The sequence below is a fragment of the Ramularia collo-cygni genome (genome assembly GCF_900074925.1).
Source record: "Ramularia collo-cygni strain URUG2 genome assembly, contig: RCC_scaffold11, whole genome shotgun sequence".
NCBI classification, from domain to species: Eukaryota; Fungi; Ascomycota; class Dothideomycetes; order Mycosphaerellales; family Mycosphaerellaceae; genus Ramularia; species Ramularia collo-cygni.
In genome coordinates, this window is record NW_019716265.1 from 514,080 (window position 1) to 531,960 (window position 17,881).

General features: G+C 51.9%; 6 protein-coding genes; 2 read left to right on the forward strand and 4 right to left on the reverse strand.

Annotated features, from left to right (window-relative positions):
- Positions 1-64: 64 nt before the first annotated feature.
- Positions 65-520, reverse strand: RCC_07288 (uncharacterized protein; the record flags this gene model as incomplete). XM_023772546.1 has 2 exons in its annotated part: positions 65-329; positions 387-520. 2 exons carry the CDS (start codon positions 518-520, stop codon positions 65-67), a joined length of 399 nt encoding a protein of 132 aa, XP_023628314.1.
- Positions 521-962: 442 nt separating this feature from the next.
- RCC_07289 (probable phosphoribosylformylglycinamidine synthase) lies at positions 963-5,027 on the reverse strand (the record flags this gene model as incomplete). The annotated part of the gene is made up of 1 exon (XM_023772547.1): positions 963-5,027. The coding sequence occupies one exon, from the start codon at positions 5,025-5,027 to the stop codon at positions 963-965; it is 4,065 nt and encodes a 1,354-aa protein (XP_023628315.1).
- Positions 5,028-5,967: 940 nt separating this feature from the next.
- On the reverse strand, positions 5,968-8,131 carry RCC_07290 (related to B56-delta regulatory subunit of protein phosphatase 2A; the record flags this gene model as incomplete). XM_023772548.1 has 6 exons in its annotated part: positions 5,968-5,976; positions 6,078-6,270; positions 6,327-6,454; positions 6,505-7,641; positions 7,697-8,050; positions 8,108-8,131. 6 exons carry the CDS (start codon positions 8,129-8,131, stop codon positions 5,968-5,970), a joined length of 1,845 nt encoding a protein of 614 aa, XP_023628316.1.
- Positions 8,132-8,649: 518 nt separating this feature from the next.
- RCC_07291 (uncharacterized protein) lies at positions 8,650-10,545 on the forward strand (the record flags this gene model as incomplete). XM_023772549.1 has 3 exons in its annotated part: positions 8,650-8,808; positions 8,858-9,478; positions 9,541-10,545. 3 exons carry the CDS (start codon positions 8,650-8,652, stop codon positions 10,543-10,545), a joined length of 1,785 nt encoding a protein of 594 aa, XP_023628317.1.
- Positions 10,546-11,533: 988 nt separating this feature from the next.
- RCC_07292 (uncharacterized protein) lies at positions 11,534-13,188 on the forward strand (the record flags this gene model as incomplete). XM_023772550.1 has 2 exons in its annotated part: positions 11,534-11,975; positions 12,038-13,188. 2 exons carry the CDS (start codon positions 11,534-11,536, stop codon positions 13,186-13,188), a joined length of 1,593 nt encoding a protein of 530 aa, XP_023628318.1.
- Positions 13,189-14,851: 1,663 nt separating this feature from the next.
- Positions 14,852-15,266, reverse strand: RCC_07293 (related to trihydrophobin precursor; the record flags this gene model as incomplete). XM_023772551.1 has 3 exons in its annotated part: positions 14,852-14,899; positions 14,956-15,041; positions 15,101-15,266. 3 exons carry the CDS (start codon positions 15,264-15,266, stop codon positions 14,852-14,854), a joined length of 300 nt encoding a protein of 99 aa, XP_023628319.1.
- Between the last annotated feature and the right edge of the window lie 2,615 nt (positions 15,267-17,881).

Here is a 17,881-nt window from a genome sequence, read left to right on the forward strand (position 1 = left end):
GCAGCATATCAAGCATTCGACCCCCCCTTGAAAACGCGACATCGCTACTCAGTGCAAAGGTGGCTTAGACGAGAGCATCAGGATCCTCCTTGACCTTCTTAGCTGGTGACTCATCGTCGTCACCATCCGTCTCCTCGACGACAGTCTTGTCCACCTTGCGCTTGCTCGTCTTGGCGCTCTCGCCAGCAGCCTTCTTTCCAGGAGTGCGCTTGTTTGGAGTCTTTGGAGCGCCAGCAGCAGCAGCAGCTGGAGTGGCGTCGCTTCCGGAACCGCCGCACAGCTTGTCGAAGTCCTCCTTGCAGTTGCGCTTGAGCTTGCCGTAGAATTGCCTGTCATGTTAGCTTCATGCGATGGCGTTCACATGTCAGAACGGTGGGGATGCTCACTTGCAGCCGTTTCCGTTGGTCGTGCCGCCGACGATGGCGGCGACTTTCTCCCAGTCTGGGGCCGATGGAGGCGAGAGGTGGACCACAGCTAACAAGAGCTGCTTGGTCATGGCGTCGTCCCACACAGCAKGCATGATGATGGATGAGTGTGGAGTGCAGTGGGTGATGGTGGTTGAGAAATATCGCTGTTTGGTCTGCGATGGCAGGACTGCGAAAGATGATTGTGGATGTCGATGATGTAGAGAAGAGGGATCGGAAGCGCGTGCGTGTCGTCTTTTATCGACTCTGTTTGTTCTTCATTCACTCGCACATACGTCTGAAGCCCCACCTACGGTGTTCATCAATCTCGGTTGACACCGTGACATCGACTAGGATGAACGAATGGAGCAGATCACCACAGAAAGGCATCGAAGATGGACTATTKAGACCTTCGTAGTTGACTTGAATCGATTCGTGGCCGAAATATACCTATGGTAGCTCACGCGGTACTCAAACTCCACCCAACACCATCCCAGAAGCTATCATCCGTGTACTCCACCACTTGCTCCAACAACCAGCCGCCTTTCCGAACCAGATCTATCCCACCCACCGTCTGGCACTCTTGAACATTCTAGTCCAAGGTCCAAACTCACCCCATTCCTTCGCCTGCTCCTGTGGCAAATAGCTCGCGACCTGCTTGAGCACTGTACGCTCCGGATGCGGCATCATAGCCAGGACTCTACCGTCGGGCGTCCTCACAGCAGTGATCCCCGATGGACTACCGTTGGGGTTGTACGGATATTGCGTCGTAGGCTGAAGATAGTTGTCCACGTAGCGCATGGAAACCAGCCCCTGATCGGCCAAAGACTGCTCCGAAGAGCTTCCCGTGCGAGAGAAGTTGGCTCGACCCTCTCCGTGCGCTRTTACAATAGGCAGATAGCTTCCGCTCATCCCATGCAGGAAGACACTTGGAGGCTGAGATTGCGAATCTTCAATCTTGACCATACACACGCGCGCCTCGTACTGTTCGCTGAGGTTGCGCTCGAATGTTGGCCAAGTCTCCGCTCCGGGAATGATCTCCGTGAGACGTGACAGGAATTGACATCCGTTGCAGACGCCAAGAGCGAATGTGTCCTTGCGCTCGAAGAAGCTCTTGAAGTTGTTTCGTGCCTCGTCGTGTAGCAACACACTCTTGGCCCAGCCTTGGCCAGCTCCGAGAACATCACCGTAACTGAAACCACCACAAGCGGCGAGACCAACACAAGACTCCAATGAGAAGCGGCCAGAGATGATGTCGGTCATGYGCACATCGATCGGGCTGAACCCGGCGACGGAGAACGCGAAAGCCATCTCCGCCTGTCCGTTGACACCTTGCTCGCGGAGGATCGCAACGCGAGGCTTCGCTTTGATCTGAGATGTCAGGGTGGAGAGCAAGGGCATGATGTTCTCCTCCGGCTTGTAAGTGAGCTTGTACTGCAGACCAGGGTTGTTGTCGTCCTCGATATTCTTCTTCTCCGCATCAGCACAGTCAGGGTTGTCCCGCAGTCTCTGCATAGCCCAGGAAGTGTGCGACCACTTCTGTTGCAGCTCTTTCCGCGAAGCTCTGTAAATGCACCCTGCGCCATAGTGAATTGAAAGCTCCTGCTTCGATGCCTTGGGGACACTGGCAATGGTGATTGGACTCATTGGCGCAAAGACGCCGCGGAAAATATTCTCATGCTTCTTCCGGATCTGGAAGACAGCACCCAGCTCCTCATTGAAGAGAGTCTCGATGACGTCTTGCGGTCTGCCAGACTTTACAATGCGATCGAGCATCAAGTCTAGACCACATCGACCAGCGAACATCATCTCCACCAAAGTTGTGAACAGACCACCATCAGAGCGGTCGTGGTAGGCGAGCACAATGTCAGATTCGTGCAATTGTTCAACGGCGTGGAAAAAGTCCTTGATATGGTCGACATCGTGCACATCGGGTGCGACGTTGCCCACTTTACCGAAGCACTGTGCAAGAGCCGAGCCACCCAACGCCTTCCTGCCACCAGCAAGATCGACAAACATTAGCAGAGTCTCTCCGACTTCCTCTGGGCGTCTCAATGCAGGTGTCCAAGTACTGGAGAGATCGTTGACGGGTGCAAAGGCGGAGATGACCAGAGAGAGGGGCGCAGTGACCTCTTTGTCCTCCCATTTAGTCTTCATGGACATGGAGTCTTTGCCGACAGGGATGCTAATACCCAACTCTGGACAGAGCTGCATCCCAATTGCCTCAACAGCTTCGTAAAGAGCAGCTCCCTCGCCCGGATGGCTACTTGCCGCCATCCAATTGGCAGAAAGTCTGACGCGGCTTAGACGATTGGGCAGACTGGCAGCGGCGATGTTGAGCAGTGACTCAGCTACGGCCATGCGAGCTGACGCCGCTGGTGAGATGAGAGCCAGAGTGGGTTTCTCGCCCATAGCCATGGCCTCACCTGTGGTTATGCCTGGTGTCAAAGACGTAGCAGTGACTGATACGTCCGCAACTGGAGTTTGCCAAGGGCCAACCATTTGATCCCTGACAGTAAGTCCACCAACAGTGCGGTCGGCAATGGTAATGAGAAATGACTTGGAGCCCACAGCAGGAAGAGACAGTACCCGATCAATGGCATGACCCAGTACTGCATCCTTTGGAACATCAGGGAGGTAGGTTGAAAGACTGCTGTCGAAGTTTGGCAGCTGAAGCCTCCGAGTGACGTCCGTCTTCCGCGTCTTGGGCACCTGGCCGAACAAAGTCCCCATTGGTAGATCGATAGGCTTCTGGCCATCCTTTGAGCTACTGTCCTCGAGTACTATATGCTGCTCTCGTTCCGCTTTTCCAACAACTGAGAAGCCACAGCGCTCACGTCTGGCGATCTTCTTAAAATCTTCCAATCGAGTGGGAGCGATGGCCATGACATAGCGTTCCTGGGCTTCGCAGCACCAGATTTGTAGTGGGCTTAAGCTCGGATCAGCATTGTCAATCTCTCTCAATTGGAAGGTAGCCCCAAAGCCTGCATCGTGCACCAACTCAGGTAAAGCATTGGACAAACCACCGGCCCCAACGTCGTGGATAAATTCGATCGGGCTGTCGGCGCCTAGTGATGTGCAGGTGTTGATGACTTCTTGCGCTCGTCTCTGGACTTCGGCATTGCCTCTTTGCACACTGGCAAAGTCAAGATCAACACTTCCTTCACCGGAGGAAATGCTTGAAGCCGCGCCACCGCCAAGTCCAATGAGCATTGCTGGCCCACCCAGAACGATCAGATGTGCTCCGGTGCTGACCTTTTCCTTCTTCTTGATGGCGTGCTGCGGACGAACGGTACCGACACCACCAGCAATCATGATAGGCTTATGATAGCCTCTGACCTCGGGCTTTGTCTCATCCTGGGAGACGTCCATCGAGAAGGTCCTAAAGTACCCGGTAGTGCATGGTCTTCCGAATTCGTTATTGAATGCAGCACTTCCGATGGGTGCCTCGAGCATAATGTCAAGACTGCTTGCCAAATGAGCTGGCTTTCCGATATCCAGCTCCCAAGGCTGTGTGTGGCCAGGAATCAATAGATCAGACACGCTGAAGCCTGTCAACCCAGCCTTCGGCTTCGAGCCCGTTCCAACGGCACCTTCGTCCCGAATCTCACCTCCAGATCCAGTAGCCGCTCCAGGGTATGGAGAGACGGCAGTTGGGTGGTTGTGTGTCTCAACCTTGATGAGGTAAGGCACATCCTCCTTCGTCAGTTTCCACTCCCCACTCGCGTTCTCTGGTGCCCAGTGTCCTCCAAAGCTACCTCGCAGGACCGCAGCATTGTCACTATACGCCGAGATGACTCCCTGACCATGCTTCTCGTTTGTGTTCCTGATCATCTGGAACAGACTGCGATCCTTGACTTGTTCATCAATCGTCCAAGTCGCATTGAATTGCTTGTGCCTACAGTGCTCCGAATTGACCTGGGCAAACATGAACAGCTCCACATCTGTGGGATTGCGCTTCAATGTGTTTGTATACGCATCGATCAAATAGTCCATTTCCGGGCTATCGAGTGCGAGGCCCAATGTACGGTTGGCCTCTTCAAGCGCAACTCTCGGGCCTTTGCTATGTTGCAGGAGAGACACCTCTTGCAGTGGRGCGGGCGCACTCTGAGCGAACATTGCATTCAGATCGGGAGGTTGGGAGCTGATGGTCTCCGTCATGCGATCATACAACGAATCCTGATTAGGAATCGTTCCATCTCCCAGTGGCTCATTGAATTTGGCGACGATCACAAGACCTCTTTCGATTCGATTGACCACCTTCTCGAGGCCGCAGACGTGAGCAATACTCGTCGCTTTTGAGCTCCAAGGTGAGATTGAACCAGGACGTGGACTGATGAAGAAGATCTTGGTCGTTTCATCTTCCGGCAGGTGGCCATTAATCACTGCCTTCAGAAGGGTGCTGTACAGTTCATTCTTCGACCCTGGATAGCTTCCATACTCAAGTAGCTGATCCAAGATGGAAGTTTCCTCATCCAGCAATTGCTCCTCGGAAGAGACGTAATGCACCCATATCGATTGCAGATCCGTAGCTCCGATCGCAGCTTGCAATCTTTGCAGACGAAAGTCCGAGAAAGCGGACGAGCCGGGAAAGGCGCGATATGCGCCTTGGGAGCTTGGCATAATGGCGGCAATATCTGTTGGGTCAATCCCTCGTGCCAGAGGCTGTGAGGTGTTGAGGCGTGGATTGAGTGTGCAGCTTTTTGCGAGTTTCAGGTGAAAAAATTAAGGTTTCCCCGAGCCCGCTTGCACGTGCGGGAAGCAAGCAGTGAGAGGCCGAAAGTGAGAACGTAAGGTACCTCAAGGTAAGTGAGGTAAAGAACTGYGTCTTCCACGCCGAAAGGCCTCTTCTGTCTTTTCGAAATGATATCTCGTGTCTGTTCGCAGTTGCTACGAAGCGAAATGATGTCCCGACCTTGATCAAAAGTTGATGCCAGGCGGAGAGTTGAAAATCATTGGAGTCGACACATCAGCATGGAACGCAAGATGTGAAGAAAAGAAACTGAGCAGATGGATGACCGGCGGTTGAGTATGACATACAGTCCCGTTGACGCGCGCAAAATAGAGCCGGGAATTACATGTAGCGTGAACCAAAAACGATAGTATGCCCTCTCGTTATACTCCTATCCTCCTAGGTATCATACGGCGCACTCAAGCGCCGTGGGCCACAGAAGAAGAGGCGTCTAGTCCTCATGACAAAGTGAATATCTCCATAAAGTCCTTCCTGTCCTTTCTCCGAGCAATCGCTCGCTGTCAATTCACTGCAACTCCGTTCCGACTACTGCTCTTCGTTTGCTGCCGGACACCATCGCAGAAGGCGCCAGCAAGTCGTCGATGAGACTGTCGCGATATGCCGAATTCTGCTGCTATGCTTGCGCTTCTGAAAGACACGCCAAATCCAATCAGAACAAGACGCCGGTTTCAATTGCATTGCTAAAGTGCGATGTGCGAAGTCCCGGCCGTGAAGGCAAGCAATATGCGAACAAAAAGGGAAGATCAAGGTGGGGCTTGTACGGGATGGATGCACCATTTTGGAACACCTCATCCGCGCACAGTGTTCCTTTCAGCTCTCCTGTCGTCCTGTAAGCGCAAGCGCTCCATCGAGATCGGATCGCCGTCTTCGGCACGCATTGGGCCTTTTGACATGCCACCCTGCGCTTGTGAAGGTCGTACCGCTGATGTGTGGCCATTTTGCTTCATAGACTCCGCGAGCTGCGTCAATCGATCCCATTTGGCCTGGCGTGCTGCCTTTACACCCTCGGCATTGTTCTGGTCTTCGGTATAGTTGTGAGAGCATTCGTCAAAGAGTTGCGGGTTCACTTCCATGAAGAGCTTCATGGCGTTATACACCATGCCATGGATAGTTCTGAAAAGAGCGTCAGTATACCCCATTCCGAGTGGAAGAAGATGATGTTCACTAACCGATTCCAGTGGCCTTTTGAGTTCTCATACAAGGGTGCAAACATGATCGGCAGAATAACGTCAACGTTATCGCTGACAAGGTTGCAGAAGTACTCGTTGTTCCAAAAGTACAACGCGCGCTCAGCGACCTGCGGCGGGTTAGCCGTGACATGCATGTCATACTAGGATTGAGACAAACCTGAAAGTGAGGGCTTGCGACACTCTTCGCCAATTGGTTGAACAGTGGCTCCTGAACTTTGGCAAATTCCGCAGGATCCATAACCTCGAAGATGTCCTCCACTTCATTCAGAAACATGACCTCTTTTGTGCTGTTGACCTTGGGCCAATATCGCAGCAGCCCCAGTACGACTTCCTCTGTGAGCGCCGCGTCTTTTTCCAGGAACTGTACAATGCAGTATGCCAACTGAGGATGGTACATGCTCAAGCTCTTGACCTTGTGGAGCGGAATCAACACCCGGGTCAAGAACAGCTTGTGCTCCTCTTTCAGCGGCAGTGCGAAGCCATTGATGATCGATCCAAGTATCTCGAGTAGCTCCGCGATTCCGTTGAATCGCTCCGTTTCGTATATAAACTGGAAGAAGACGTTGTTGATGCTGCGTCTAATGTAAGAGCGCAAGTTGAGAAACTTTCCATATATCCGGTGTAGCGTCGTCTTCAAGAAGTCCCTCTCCCTAGGATCTTCCGAGTCGAACAGCGCGAGCAGCTGTAACACGAAGCCGTGATCAATGTACTGCTTCGCGAAGTTTGTGTTGAAGTCCTGGCTCTCGATGAACCGCAAGAAGAATTCGTAAACAACCTGAATGTGTGGCCAAGCTACTTCCAGCACTGGCTCGTCCTCTTCCGGATCGAACGCCTCTCCCTGCGGATTCATCGGTGGAGGAATTGGCCGGAACAGGTTCTTGGCGAACATCTCGACAACTCGCGGGTACATGGGCTCCGAAATGACTTGTCGATTTTGCGCGACATAATCCAACAGCTCGTGCAGTGCCAATCGCTTGATTTCCTTGCTCTTCATATCTCCAGACGCATCGTTGAAGTCGAAGATGATGTTGCACTGGTCCAGCTTCTGCATGAACAGTTCCTGCCGTCTGTTTGGCGGAACTTCGTGGAACCCAGGGAGTTTCTCCAACTCGCGCTGCCTCTGATCCGAGATATCGAATCGTGACGAATGTTGCCGTTTGGGTGTCCTAATGCCCTCGGGTACGGTGTCCTTGGGTGTGGCTTGTAACCGATCGAACAGCAAGCTCTTCTGACCCGACTTGGGTGGCGCAAGATCGTGAGGCATGGTTTCGGCCTGGCCAGGCGCTGGAATGTGCTGTTTTGTGTTAGCTGCGTCGCGTAAAGAGGTAGAAGGAGAGGTCTCGACGGACAGGTGCGCTTGGAGATATCACCACGCTGGGTGCCAGCCTCCCGGGTGTCGATGGACCACCTGGTGGACCCTGACCACCACTAGCAGCGGTTCCACTGAGGGGTGGGAACAGGCCTTGGTTGGTTGCGTTCGCTGGCGGCTGGCCCGGCATTGGTGCGCCGGGGTGCGACTGTGTGGGAGCATCGGACAGCGGCTTGTTACGTGGGTCTACGAGGTTGCTGGTCGACGATGAAGGCGTGGCGGCGGGCGACTGGCCCGATGCGCTGCCATTGTGAGGTGATGCGGTGCCCGATGATCCGTCCTTCTTCTTGGCCAGCTTGTTGCCCTCCCGGTCCTTTGCTCGCGAGAGCTGGCTCTGTTGGGTTCCGTCATCAACACGCATGCGCCGCTTCGAACAATACAGGGAACTTACCACGCGTTGCCGAAAGCCCTTCATTGTCACACTCGTCCAATGGGACGGCGCGCGGAGCGAGCCAGTGCTTTAAACTGCGAGCAGCAAGGGAACGAGCCCGGCCCTTGCGGTGCAGGAGCGGGCGGACGGACGAGCTGCGGTCGACGGACTGCGGTTCTCCTCGCGGCGGTGGTTGGCGTCACGGCGACGGAGGGTAGCGCGGATGCAACGAAACGGCGAAGGAGAGCGGAGATGATGTCCCGCGGCCGGTACTTCGTAGGGAGTTGACTTGACGTTGATGATCAGTGATGCGGGACGGAGATGGCCTTGGCACTTTGAAGCTGTCGCAGACCAATCAGGTGGTGAATTGTCGAGTCAGTTGCATTGCAATGCGCACAGCGTCCAATGCAAACAGCAAAGCAGATCGCAGGTCATAAACAGACGGGAGTGCTGCGGGCGGTGTGGTGGAGGTGGTCGGGTCCAAGAGGGGTCGCGTTTGACATCCGACTCACGTGCTTGAATCTTTGACCTTTCTCTTGCTTCGCACTGACAATGACACGACCATGACGCCAAACGGGCCGCACGACAATATCCAAGACCAGCGAGGCGCCTCCATTCACCATGTTGGGTCTCGTAGAATTGTGAGCATTGAACATCCAGCCATTGTCAAGAACTTTGACCGCGGCTTCAAATCACTCGGCGGCGAGGCCCAAATCAAGCATGTAAGTGACCAATTTTGAAAGGTGCGAGCAGCATCTCATGCAGCGGTAGGTCCTCGAGCATCATGTTGGCGATTCCAAGCTTAGCAGTAAGCAAAATGGGCTGCCCGAACCAGTCATTGGCGTCTCTCTGCGGCCGAATGACCCCCTAGCCAAACGTATACCCTCAACGGGTGTTGAAACTAGGAACATACTGGTCAAGGTGACAGTACCTAAGCGTACAGGTCGAAAGCGAAAGCGAGGCTCTGATGCGCCTTTCGAACACCATCCCGACCAGGAGCAGGAGAACGGAAATGTGACAGCACCGGATCTCCTCCGCCGACTTCGCGACAACCATGACAATTACAGCATCGAAGCGCCAGGGATGCTCCGTGAGACTCATCGCTTCCGTACACTCGCCGACTTTCAGCTTCGCAACGCAGATCTGCCCGTTATCAGGGAGCTGCGGGACCATGTGATGACAACTGATTACAACCGACTGAAGGGCTTTAACATCAACCTGGACAGATCTGCTCCAATGAGTACTGCATTCCCAGGACCACCACAGTTCGTCAGCTCAGATCTACCCTTCAAGTATGAGTACGAGCAAGCAACCGGGGTTGTCTTCTTGAGAGATGAGAGCGGAAACTTGACCTCGAAGAACATGTCAGCGGCGCCACGTCGTGTTACCTGGGTGAGTCTTACTTCTTGAGAATGTGCCTCGAAATATTTCATTAACGCGTCTCTGTACACCAGGGTCTGCCGCCAGATGCTGAGGATATACCACAAACCGCTCCACTGGAAATACCCATTCGGAATCCACAAGGTGACATGTTACCACGAGCGATTGAAGAGTTGCAAAAGTTGCTCGAAGAGCGACCGCTAGTCACGAAGAGAGTGGCTTTGAATGCAATGCCTCCTGTGAGCGATTCGATTTTCAAAGAAGCAACCCAGTACGTGGGCTATAGCTTCAAAGCCGGACCCTGGCGAGACAGCTTGATCAAATATGGTGTCGACCCGCGCAAGGATCCCAAATATCGTTTTTATCAGACCATGACCTTTCAATTGGATCGTGAGGCATTCAAATTGGCGCCAGAATCCGCCAAAGTTGGAGATGGAAACCACAACACGTTATGGGCACGGACGCTTCGACACAAGAAAGCAGATCCAACGACGCACATCTTTGACGGAAAGAACATCACCGCAAATGGAAAGACATGGCAGATATGCGACATCACGGACCCGATCGTGCACGACATATTCCATACCGAAAACATCCGAACTGAATGCGATGCGTATCAGTGGGGATGGTATCATAACGGCACAGTCGCGAAAGGTCGTGCAATCATGAAGGACAAGATGCGTTATCTTTTCGCAGGCGAGATTCCGCCCGCAGAAGACTACATTCCAGTTGCTGCGATGCCAGAGATTGTGACTTCGAACTCCTGTCATTTGAGCAGGGAAACACATGGTCTCCATGTCTCGCAGATGAGTCTGGACATGCGGAACATTGCGAAGAATCTGGAGCATCAACGGACGGGTTCCAGCAAGCGTTGGAGCGCCAGACAGAACGCTGCTGGAGCCGTGAATGATGAGGGCCAAGGGATCGACGAGGAAGGCGCTGATGACGATGCGAATGTGCGTGAAGCTGGTGTTGATGAAGATGGCAATGCGGATGGCGAAGGCCAGGGCGACTTTGACGATCTTGACAACAATCCGGCAGAAGCTGACGGCACCGCGAATGTTGATGTGGGAGGTTGATGAATAACGCCTTTACGGAAACAATTCAATGGAATGCGAGAAATGCGAAATCAAWTGTGTCGCCAGTGTTCACAAAGTGACCAAAGGTAAACATTGCTCTACAGCATCCCTTTGCATGGGAGATGATCAATCTTGGCTACACAAGGCCAACTTTCGCTACAACCTCGCGTTAACAGGCTCGAAATTCCCTAAACTGCCAATGCGAAGAGACGCTGGGAGCAATCCTGCCCCCAATAAGCATAAAGCCGAACTTTTGGACCGCTAACCTGGAAGACAGGCTAGCGAAGGTGGAGTATTTATAGTCGAATCATGACTCGTCATGCTGACATGCCAGAGTTCGTCCTGGCCGGCAGCTCCAACTCCAACAAGGATGAGGTTGGTTGCCGCAGCATGCATGCTCGTCACGCTGGAAATTTGTTTCAAAATTGTCTTGAACTCCAATCGAGTCAGGTACATTGACTGCARACAAGGGGAAGCAAATCAATGCCTCTCGGCAATTTGTTCAGTGTCTCGGTCTCTGTGACACGCGTGATGTGAGATCTGCCGCCTGCGTCATAAAAGCCAAGGAACCGACCGTGTGTGCATTTGGTGCGTGGTTGTGCATAGCTCGAGGTTCGTTCCACTGCGCAAGGCCATACATCACCGCCCCGAGGTGTATCAAATAACGCGATCGCCTGGTCCCTCAAAGGGAATCTCATGGAAGACATGCATCATTGCATATGCTTTTGACACATGAAGCGGTTAAGAGGGCGTTTCGGTAAGGAAGGCACGGACGCTTGCAACACTGTCACATGTCAGAGTAATTTGGACCAATCATTGCTTGGTGAACCGCCCTCCTCCTCGTGCTGCTTCTGCACCGCTGCACCGCCTCTCTTTTGTTCCGGCGCCCGACGCAATTACGTGCAGAGATATTCATGTTCCTCCTCCTCTTCACCCACCGCCCTCGATAATCCCCACGATTGCGACGGCCAGCGTGTCGCATGAGCGGATGGAGCTCTCGCAGGAGAGACCGCCGGCGTCTGACGTGGTGCGCTCGCCCAATCCGACAACCACAACGACGACGACATGGCCCGCCGTTCCCCAGCACACACCCGAGAGGATTGAGAAATCACCGGCGCAATCCGATATCACCTTGCCAGGTCTAAAGACGGTGCTATCTCCTGAATTCGAGCGACGTTCATCCACACAGGGCAGCCCACCTGCGCACGGCTCACCCCATTCTACAAGAAGTCTGCCGAGGATTGATCCGGGATATGCYAACATTACAGATACACGCAGGGCGGGCGACACGACCATGGCGAGTCCGCTGGGGACTGCAAGTGCCATGAGTGGAGAGGATCGAGCGTTGCGATCAACAAGTGTAGTGTCAATGGATGATCCAGACGTGCGCATCGCCGCAGAAGCACTTTCGGGACTTGGGAATCCAGCAGGTGAGTGCATGCATCAGTGTKGGATATCGCCTTGCGACGAGGGTTGCACTGACATCTGCTAGCTTTTGCGCGCTCCACCCGAGGTCCAAGCATGCACATGTCGGCACATGCGAGCCCTGCAATCGGCGCGCCGGCCGCGCATGATGAACCTTTGCTCGAACTGATCGCTCAAGCACATCCATGGGTCGGAGGAACCATCAAGGGATCGATGTCTGCCTACTCCACCACAAAGTACTATTCTCCCCGCTTTGTTCAATATGGTTACAATCTGGTCGAGCGTAACATCACGACTCCCGTTGTGAGTGTAGTCAGTACAGTCGGCGGGATGACTGGAGTTGAAAATGGTATGCGCCGATACTTGGAAGCTCGACGGCCAATGGACCTTGAACGAGGCCAGAAGGGAGATTCAATGGATGTCGATGGCTACGCGGACGCCATGCCAAGGCAAGGACGAGATGTCATCACTGAGCAACTGCCTGCATATGGTGCTAGCAGACCGCCCTCCTACCGAGAAGAGGAAAGTCCAGCGTCAGCTGATCGATCGAATGAGCGCCCGCCCCACAATCGCAGTTGGTCTTCGCAGATCTTCGTCACGACTTCTGGTCTTTCGGTTGCGCTGAGCGCTACATCACGCCATAGCTTGCGATTCTGCTTGAACATGCTCAGTCATGCTTTTGCGAACGTCGAGCAACTGACGCGAGCATTGTCCATTGCCTTGAACCAGTATGAGGATACTCGCCAACAGAGTGTTGACGGCTCCACGCTTGAGAAGGGCGAGCGCCTCTCAACACCAGACCGCAATGAAGATGCCAGACAACTCGCGAACGACATAAAACACCGATGTGACCAAATCATGCAGACGCTGCGTTATGTCGTCGATCATGTCAACAACTACGCAGGCGGCGCACTCCCTGCAAATGCCCGCGAATTTGTCAGAGCCCAGCTGATGTCATTACCACAACGGTGGCGCGTCGTGTCCGATGGCCAGTCCACCGGTTCTGAGACCAGTCGCCATGCACAAAGAATGATTGCATTCGCCACCGAGGGTCTGGATATGATGACTCAGGTCAGCGGTGTCCTGAAAGCAACCCTCGAATCTGCTGAAAAGTGGCTTGAGAGGGTGGGTCGTCAGGATCAGGACCAGCGTATGGAGGACCAACACAGGCATGGCCAAGAGTCGACGGATCAACACATGCACGATGACAAATCGTAGTACTCTGTTTACAGTCATCCGAAATAGAGATGACCAACATCTCGAAATCGCTACTATTAAGAGCACAATCGCAACACAAAGTCATGAAAATTGGTACCGCATTGTACCCGTTGCATCAACAGACAGAAGAGGTCGGACCAGGGGATTTGTGGACGACATGCTTATGGTAATGGACTTCGACCGGACTCCGTCCGAGTAAAGGCATGTATCAATATCAGCTACGCGGTCATGTGTATACGGAGTGTGCCGAGGGTGCGTCGACGTTGAGGAGCTGAGCGATTGTGTCCACGAGGTGGACGTTAGGGGACAAGACGATTTGGTGCTCATCGCACACAAGTGAAAAGCTGGAGATAAGGCTACGAATCGAACCAAGGATCAATAAGAAGTGTCAATGCACTGAATATGAAATGTATAACGATCAAACCGCCGAATGGCGACGATAATCGTAAATGCCACCTTTGCTCCAACACCCATCATCTCATCTTAAAGCTCTGCACTCTTTGAACCAATTCGCCTCAGCTGCCAGAGTTTCAGCGGAATGGATGATACCCGCCAGCATATCCTTCACATCGTCTGGGGTGAGCTGAGCATCATCCTAACTTGGCTCCACTGGCACCTGCGTCGGCTTAACTGGCAGGTGACTTCACAAAAGTCTCACATCGGTTCGGGGAACTTACTAGACTTTGCACTTCCTGCCATACGCTGGCATGGGTGACAACCAGTTGAAGATTTGCCGTCGTCTAATGTTTTGCAGGCCGTCTTGGTAGGGTTAATTCACTTCAGTCCCCAAAAGCCTCTCCCAAATTACCGTTTTCGGTCTAGTCTAAAACCCTGCCTGGACTTCACAATGGAATGAATGCGTTTAGATCCTGGTAAACTTGATCAGTAGTCGTTCCGCAAGTAATACCTTTTGAGAAGGACGCGATGATGACTATACCTCTTGCAGATTCCTGTTCGCTTCTGCATCTACTGCTACCCGTCTGCACGTTCCCAAGAATCAATCCTCCTTTCGAGCAATCTCTGGATCTTCTTGTCGACGTCGAAAGTTTTGGCTGAGAACGGTAGCGATGATTCTGTGGTCCATCAATTCGCCTGACAACATCAAAGCGGGCGGGATTCTCATCACTTGACGAATACCATCGAGGCAATCATAGGCGTTTTCGGCATCGACGAGGCCTCCCTTCTGGCCGAGTCGCCGCTGAATATATCTTGTCGGACAGGATATTACAGTCTAAGCGGTTGGAGAAATGCCTGTCTCTAGTATAACTGCATTGATGCCATGATTTGTAAAAAGGAGCAAGAGCATCAATGCTGCCCGTCCAGAAGCAAGTGCAATCACCTGTCCTTGAGGCTAGACATGGTAAACAAGGAAATGCTTTTTTACTGACTTTTGATACAACCACGGTGTTAGTATACTTTGATAGCAAAACGCCAAGGAGGAGAATGAGGCTGAAGTTGAAGTTGAAGTTGTAGTTGAATTTGAGAGCAAAGTGCTCATAAAGAAGCTAAATATAAAGTAAAAGTCGAAGTAGAAGTGTGCCGTGATTACTGTAAAGCGTAAAAACGGATTCCTTGTTGAATTCGAGACTCGAATTCGCCACTGTCCCAGCGGTCTGGATTCCTTTTGAATTTTCCGCCTGATTAAGGCTTAAATACAATTCATTTAGGCGGTGATCCCAACGGGAGGCTGGCAAAGAACAGCCTGGCCAGCCTACGATGCGTACAATTAGTGATGAAGCATCGGATATACCGTTAGATAGGACTTACAACGGGAAGGACGGCGCAGCGGGCCTGTCTGCCAGTCTTGCTGCAGATCTGCTTGAAGTTGTTGGAATCCTGAGGAGTCTGGGAGGCTGTAATGGTTCTTCGTTAGTCTCAAATGCGCGGAGACTCCTTCAAGAATGCGACTTACGGGTGACGGCGTCGAGGCACAGAACGCCGAGGACGTCAACGTTGGCGCAGACGAGGGTGGAGTATAGACCACTGGGGCATATTTGGGCGTCCTGGCGAGCCTCGATCTCAGCAACCGGAGCGGCGAAAGCGCTGGCGAAGAGAGCGGCGATGGTGAAGAATTGCATGTTGATGGAGGAAGTGGTGGAATGTTCTTGAGAGAGATGAGAGTGTTTGTAGAAGGCTGGAGTTGGTTGTTTGATGATTTGAATGATGAGAGATGTGATTGATGGGAAATTCTTGTCTACATATACTTGACGAGGTCACTGATCGGCCATCTTAGAGTCCTTAGGTTGAGGATTTTGAGTTGGTTCAATACCATGTGAAGTGGTAAACTTCAACAGTAGTGAGCTCCATATGCATGCAATGTGAAAGGTTACACTTCTCTGCTCGACTGAATCAGTCGCAGCGGACTGAATGTCAGACGACCCGTTGCGAATGACTTGCAGGTGGATACCGCGACCGAACACGCATCTGTTCAGAATCAATTCCATGCAATTTCCACTCGATTTTGCCCGTGGACCGGTAACCGGGACCGCCGACCGCGGATGGAACGTTGCTTGGGTCGTCGTACAACGCGTAGTCTGTAACCCCTATGTCGGTCGTGAAGTCCAAATACCAAATCCTCGACGGGTGGCTTGCTCAATTGCCCGGCCATGCGCCGGAACTCCGCCATATCGAACTCTACTGACCTTTTCTCTTGCCGACTCGCCGATTGACTTGGCATACTGTAGTAATCTTGCCCCTCACTTCCCCGGTCCCTAGTTAGACCAATCGGTCTCCAGCTGCTTCATGAATTCTGTATCAAGTACCATCAAATTTGGAAAAGGGATTCAGTGATTTTCTGGCTCCCGCAACCCCGTGCCATGAATTGTAGGAGCATCCCAGATCCGTCGACTGCCATTCCGCCTTGGTCTTTTTCTACATGAGCTATCCGCGTGCTTGGCATGCAGCAAAGGTCTTGTTGATGCAGTCAAATAACGCCATTCTCATCCTGGATGTTCATCTGGGTTCGCATTTTGTCAAGCCCTGTTGAGATGAAAAGTCCTCTGAGCAGATGGATGAATGGAGATGGCGATAATTGTGTCCTTGACCGCAATGCAGATGCAGATCTGAGAGGATCTGAAAAGCAGATGATGACAAGCGAGGATTAAGAACATCTAGCCCTTGCTCTGACGACAGTGACAAGCAGCCATTGGTGAGCTTGCCTCCATGACCTTGCATCGTACGAACACCGCTTGACTTGTCCTTAGGAAGGGTGATGTCCCCGACTTTGCGGCAACTTCTTCCACTCGTTGGTAGGGTTCGGGTGGGCCACGCGGATGATGACACTCTTCCTTCACCTTCGTCGTCAGCATCCCTCTTGTCCTATGAAACAGCAAGAAAGAGGCCGAACCGATCATGCCACGTTCCTTCTTCAACGCAAGCGCCCCGAGTGAAACGCCCTTTGTAGCCTTCTGCATCGCCATATTCCTCATCTTTTCGGCATATTACGTGCCATTCTTCTATGCAGCAGGCGCTTTCAAAGAACACGGCGTGTATTGTCTCGCAGTCACCAATGCGGCGACTTTCCCTGGCCGCTTAGTTTCTGCAATGGTAGCGAAGGCTATCAACCCTCTGAGGCCATGAATACTTTCTACAACTTACTGGTAAGTTGAGTGACTTACCGGTAAGTTAAATGGCGCTAGTCTAAGTTAACRTAAATACCTCTAAGTCAGTGAATTACCGTAAGTCTAGTAAGTAAGTCAACTTACCGTAATTTAACTAGTAAGTTGCTCGAATTATAAAAACTAACTACTACCGCCCTTCGCTCGCTTTTAGCCCTACGGCGGAGTAGTGTTACTAGCCTATTACGGCTAGTTCCCTTATTTATTAATATAGCTATAGATTAAGTAGATAATAAGGAACTAGCTATAGCGCTAGTGCTGTTTATAGTACTATAGGTCCTCCGGCTATTAGTAAATACGGCGGACTAGCCTCGATATAGGCTAGTTAGCAAGATAACTACTCTAATAGCCCTATAGCTCGGTTACTAGTAGACGAAAATAATGCTATACGGACCTCCGGATTATAGCTATACTACTACGCGCTTACGACAGCCTATTTTATACGCCTTAATCTAGAAGCTAGTAAATAAGTATAGACTTACCGGTAGATATAGGGTAGAGCCTATAGAGCAGGTAATTATCTTTCTAAATATAGCCGCTTAGCGAGATACGAACAATTACCTTCGGCTAATATATTAATACTCCCCTCTAAGTATTCGCCGGTTAATCTATAAGGTTAGCCGGMTATTATGTCTACTATATAAGGAGGTTACGAGATAGCCGAAGAGGACTAACTATAGTCCACCTACTATATACGAGAATAGTAAGATATAGCCGTATTTCTTAGGTTACGTAGGTGCGCTTAATAGCACTTACGTACCGTTTTTTCCGCGGAGGTATCTAAACGCTAGAGCGTACCGTAACCGTAAGGGTACTATTACGTAGAACGTACTAGTAGCGTGTAATTTTAAAGGGAACTTTACGTTTATATTACCTAGTTAGGAAGGATTAGCAAACGACGGTACTATTCTTAATACGGCTATAAAGAAGGGAATAGAGGTACTAGTAGGAAAATACTACCTAGCGGATAGTAGCTATTCGAAGAACCTCTAGTACGTATTAGTGCCGTACTAGCGTACTCGTTACTACTTAAGGGAGTAGTATACTAGTAAGATAAGGCTAGCACGAAAAGAGGA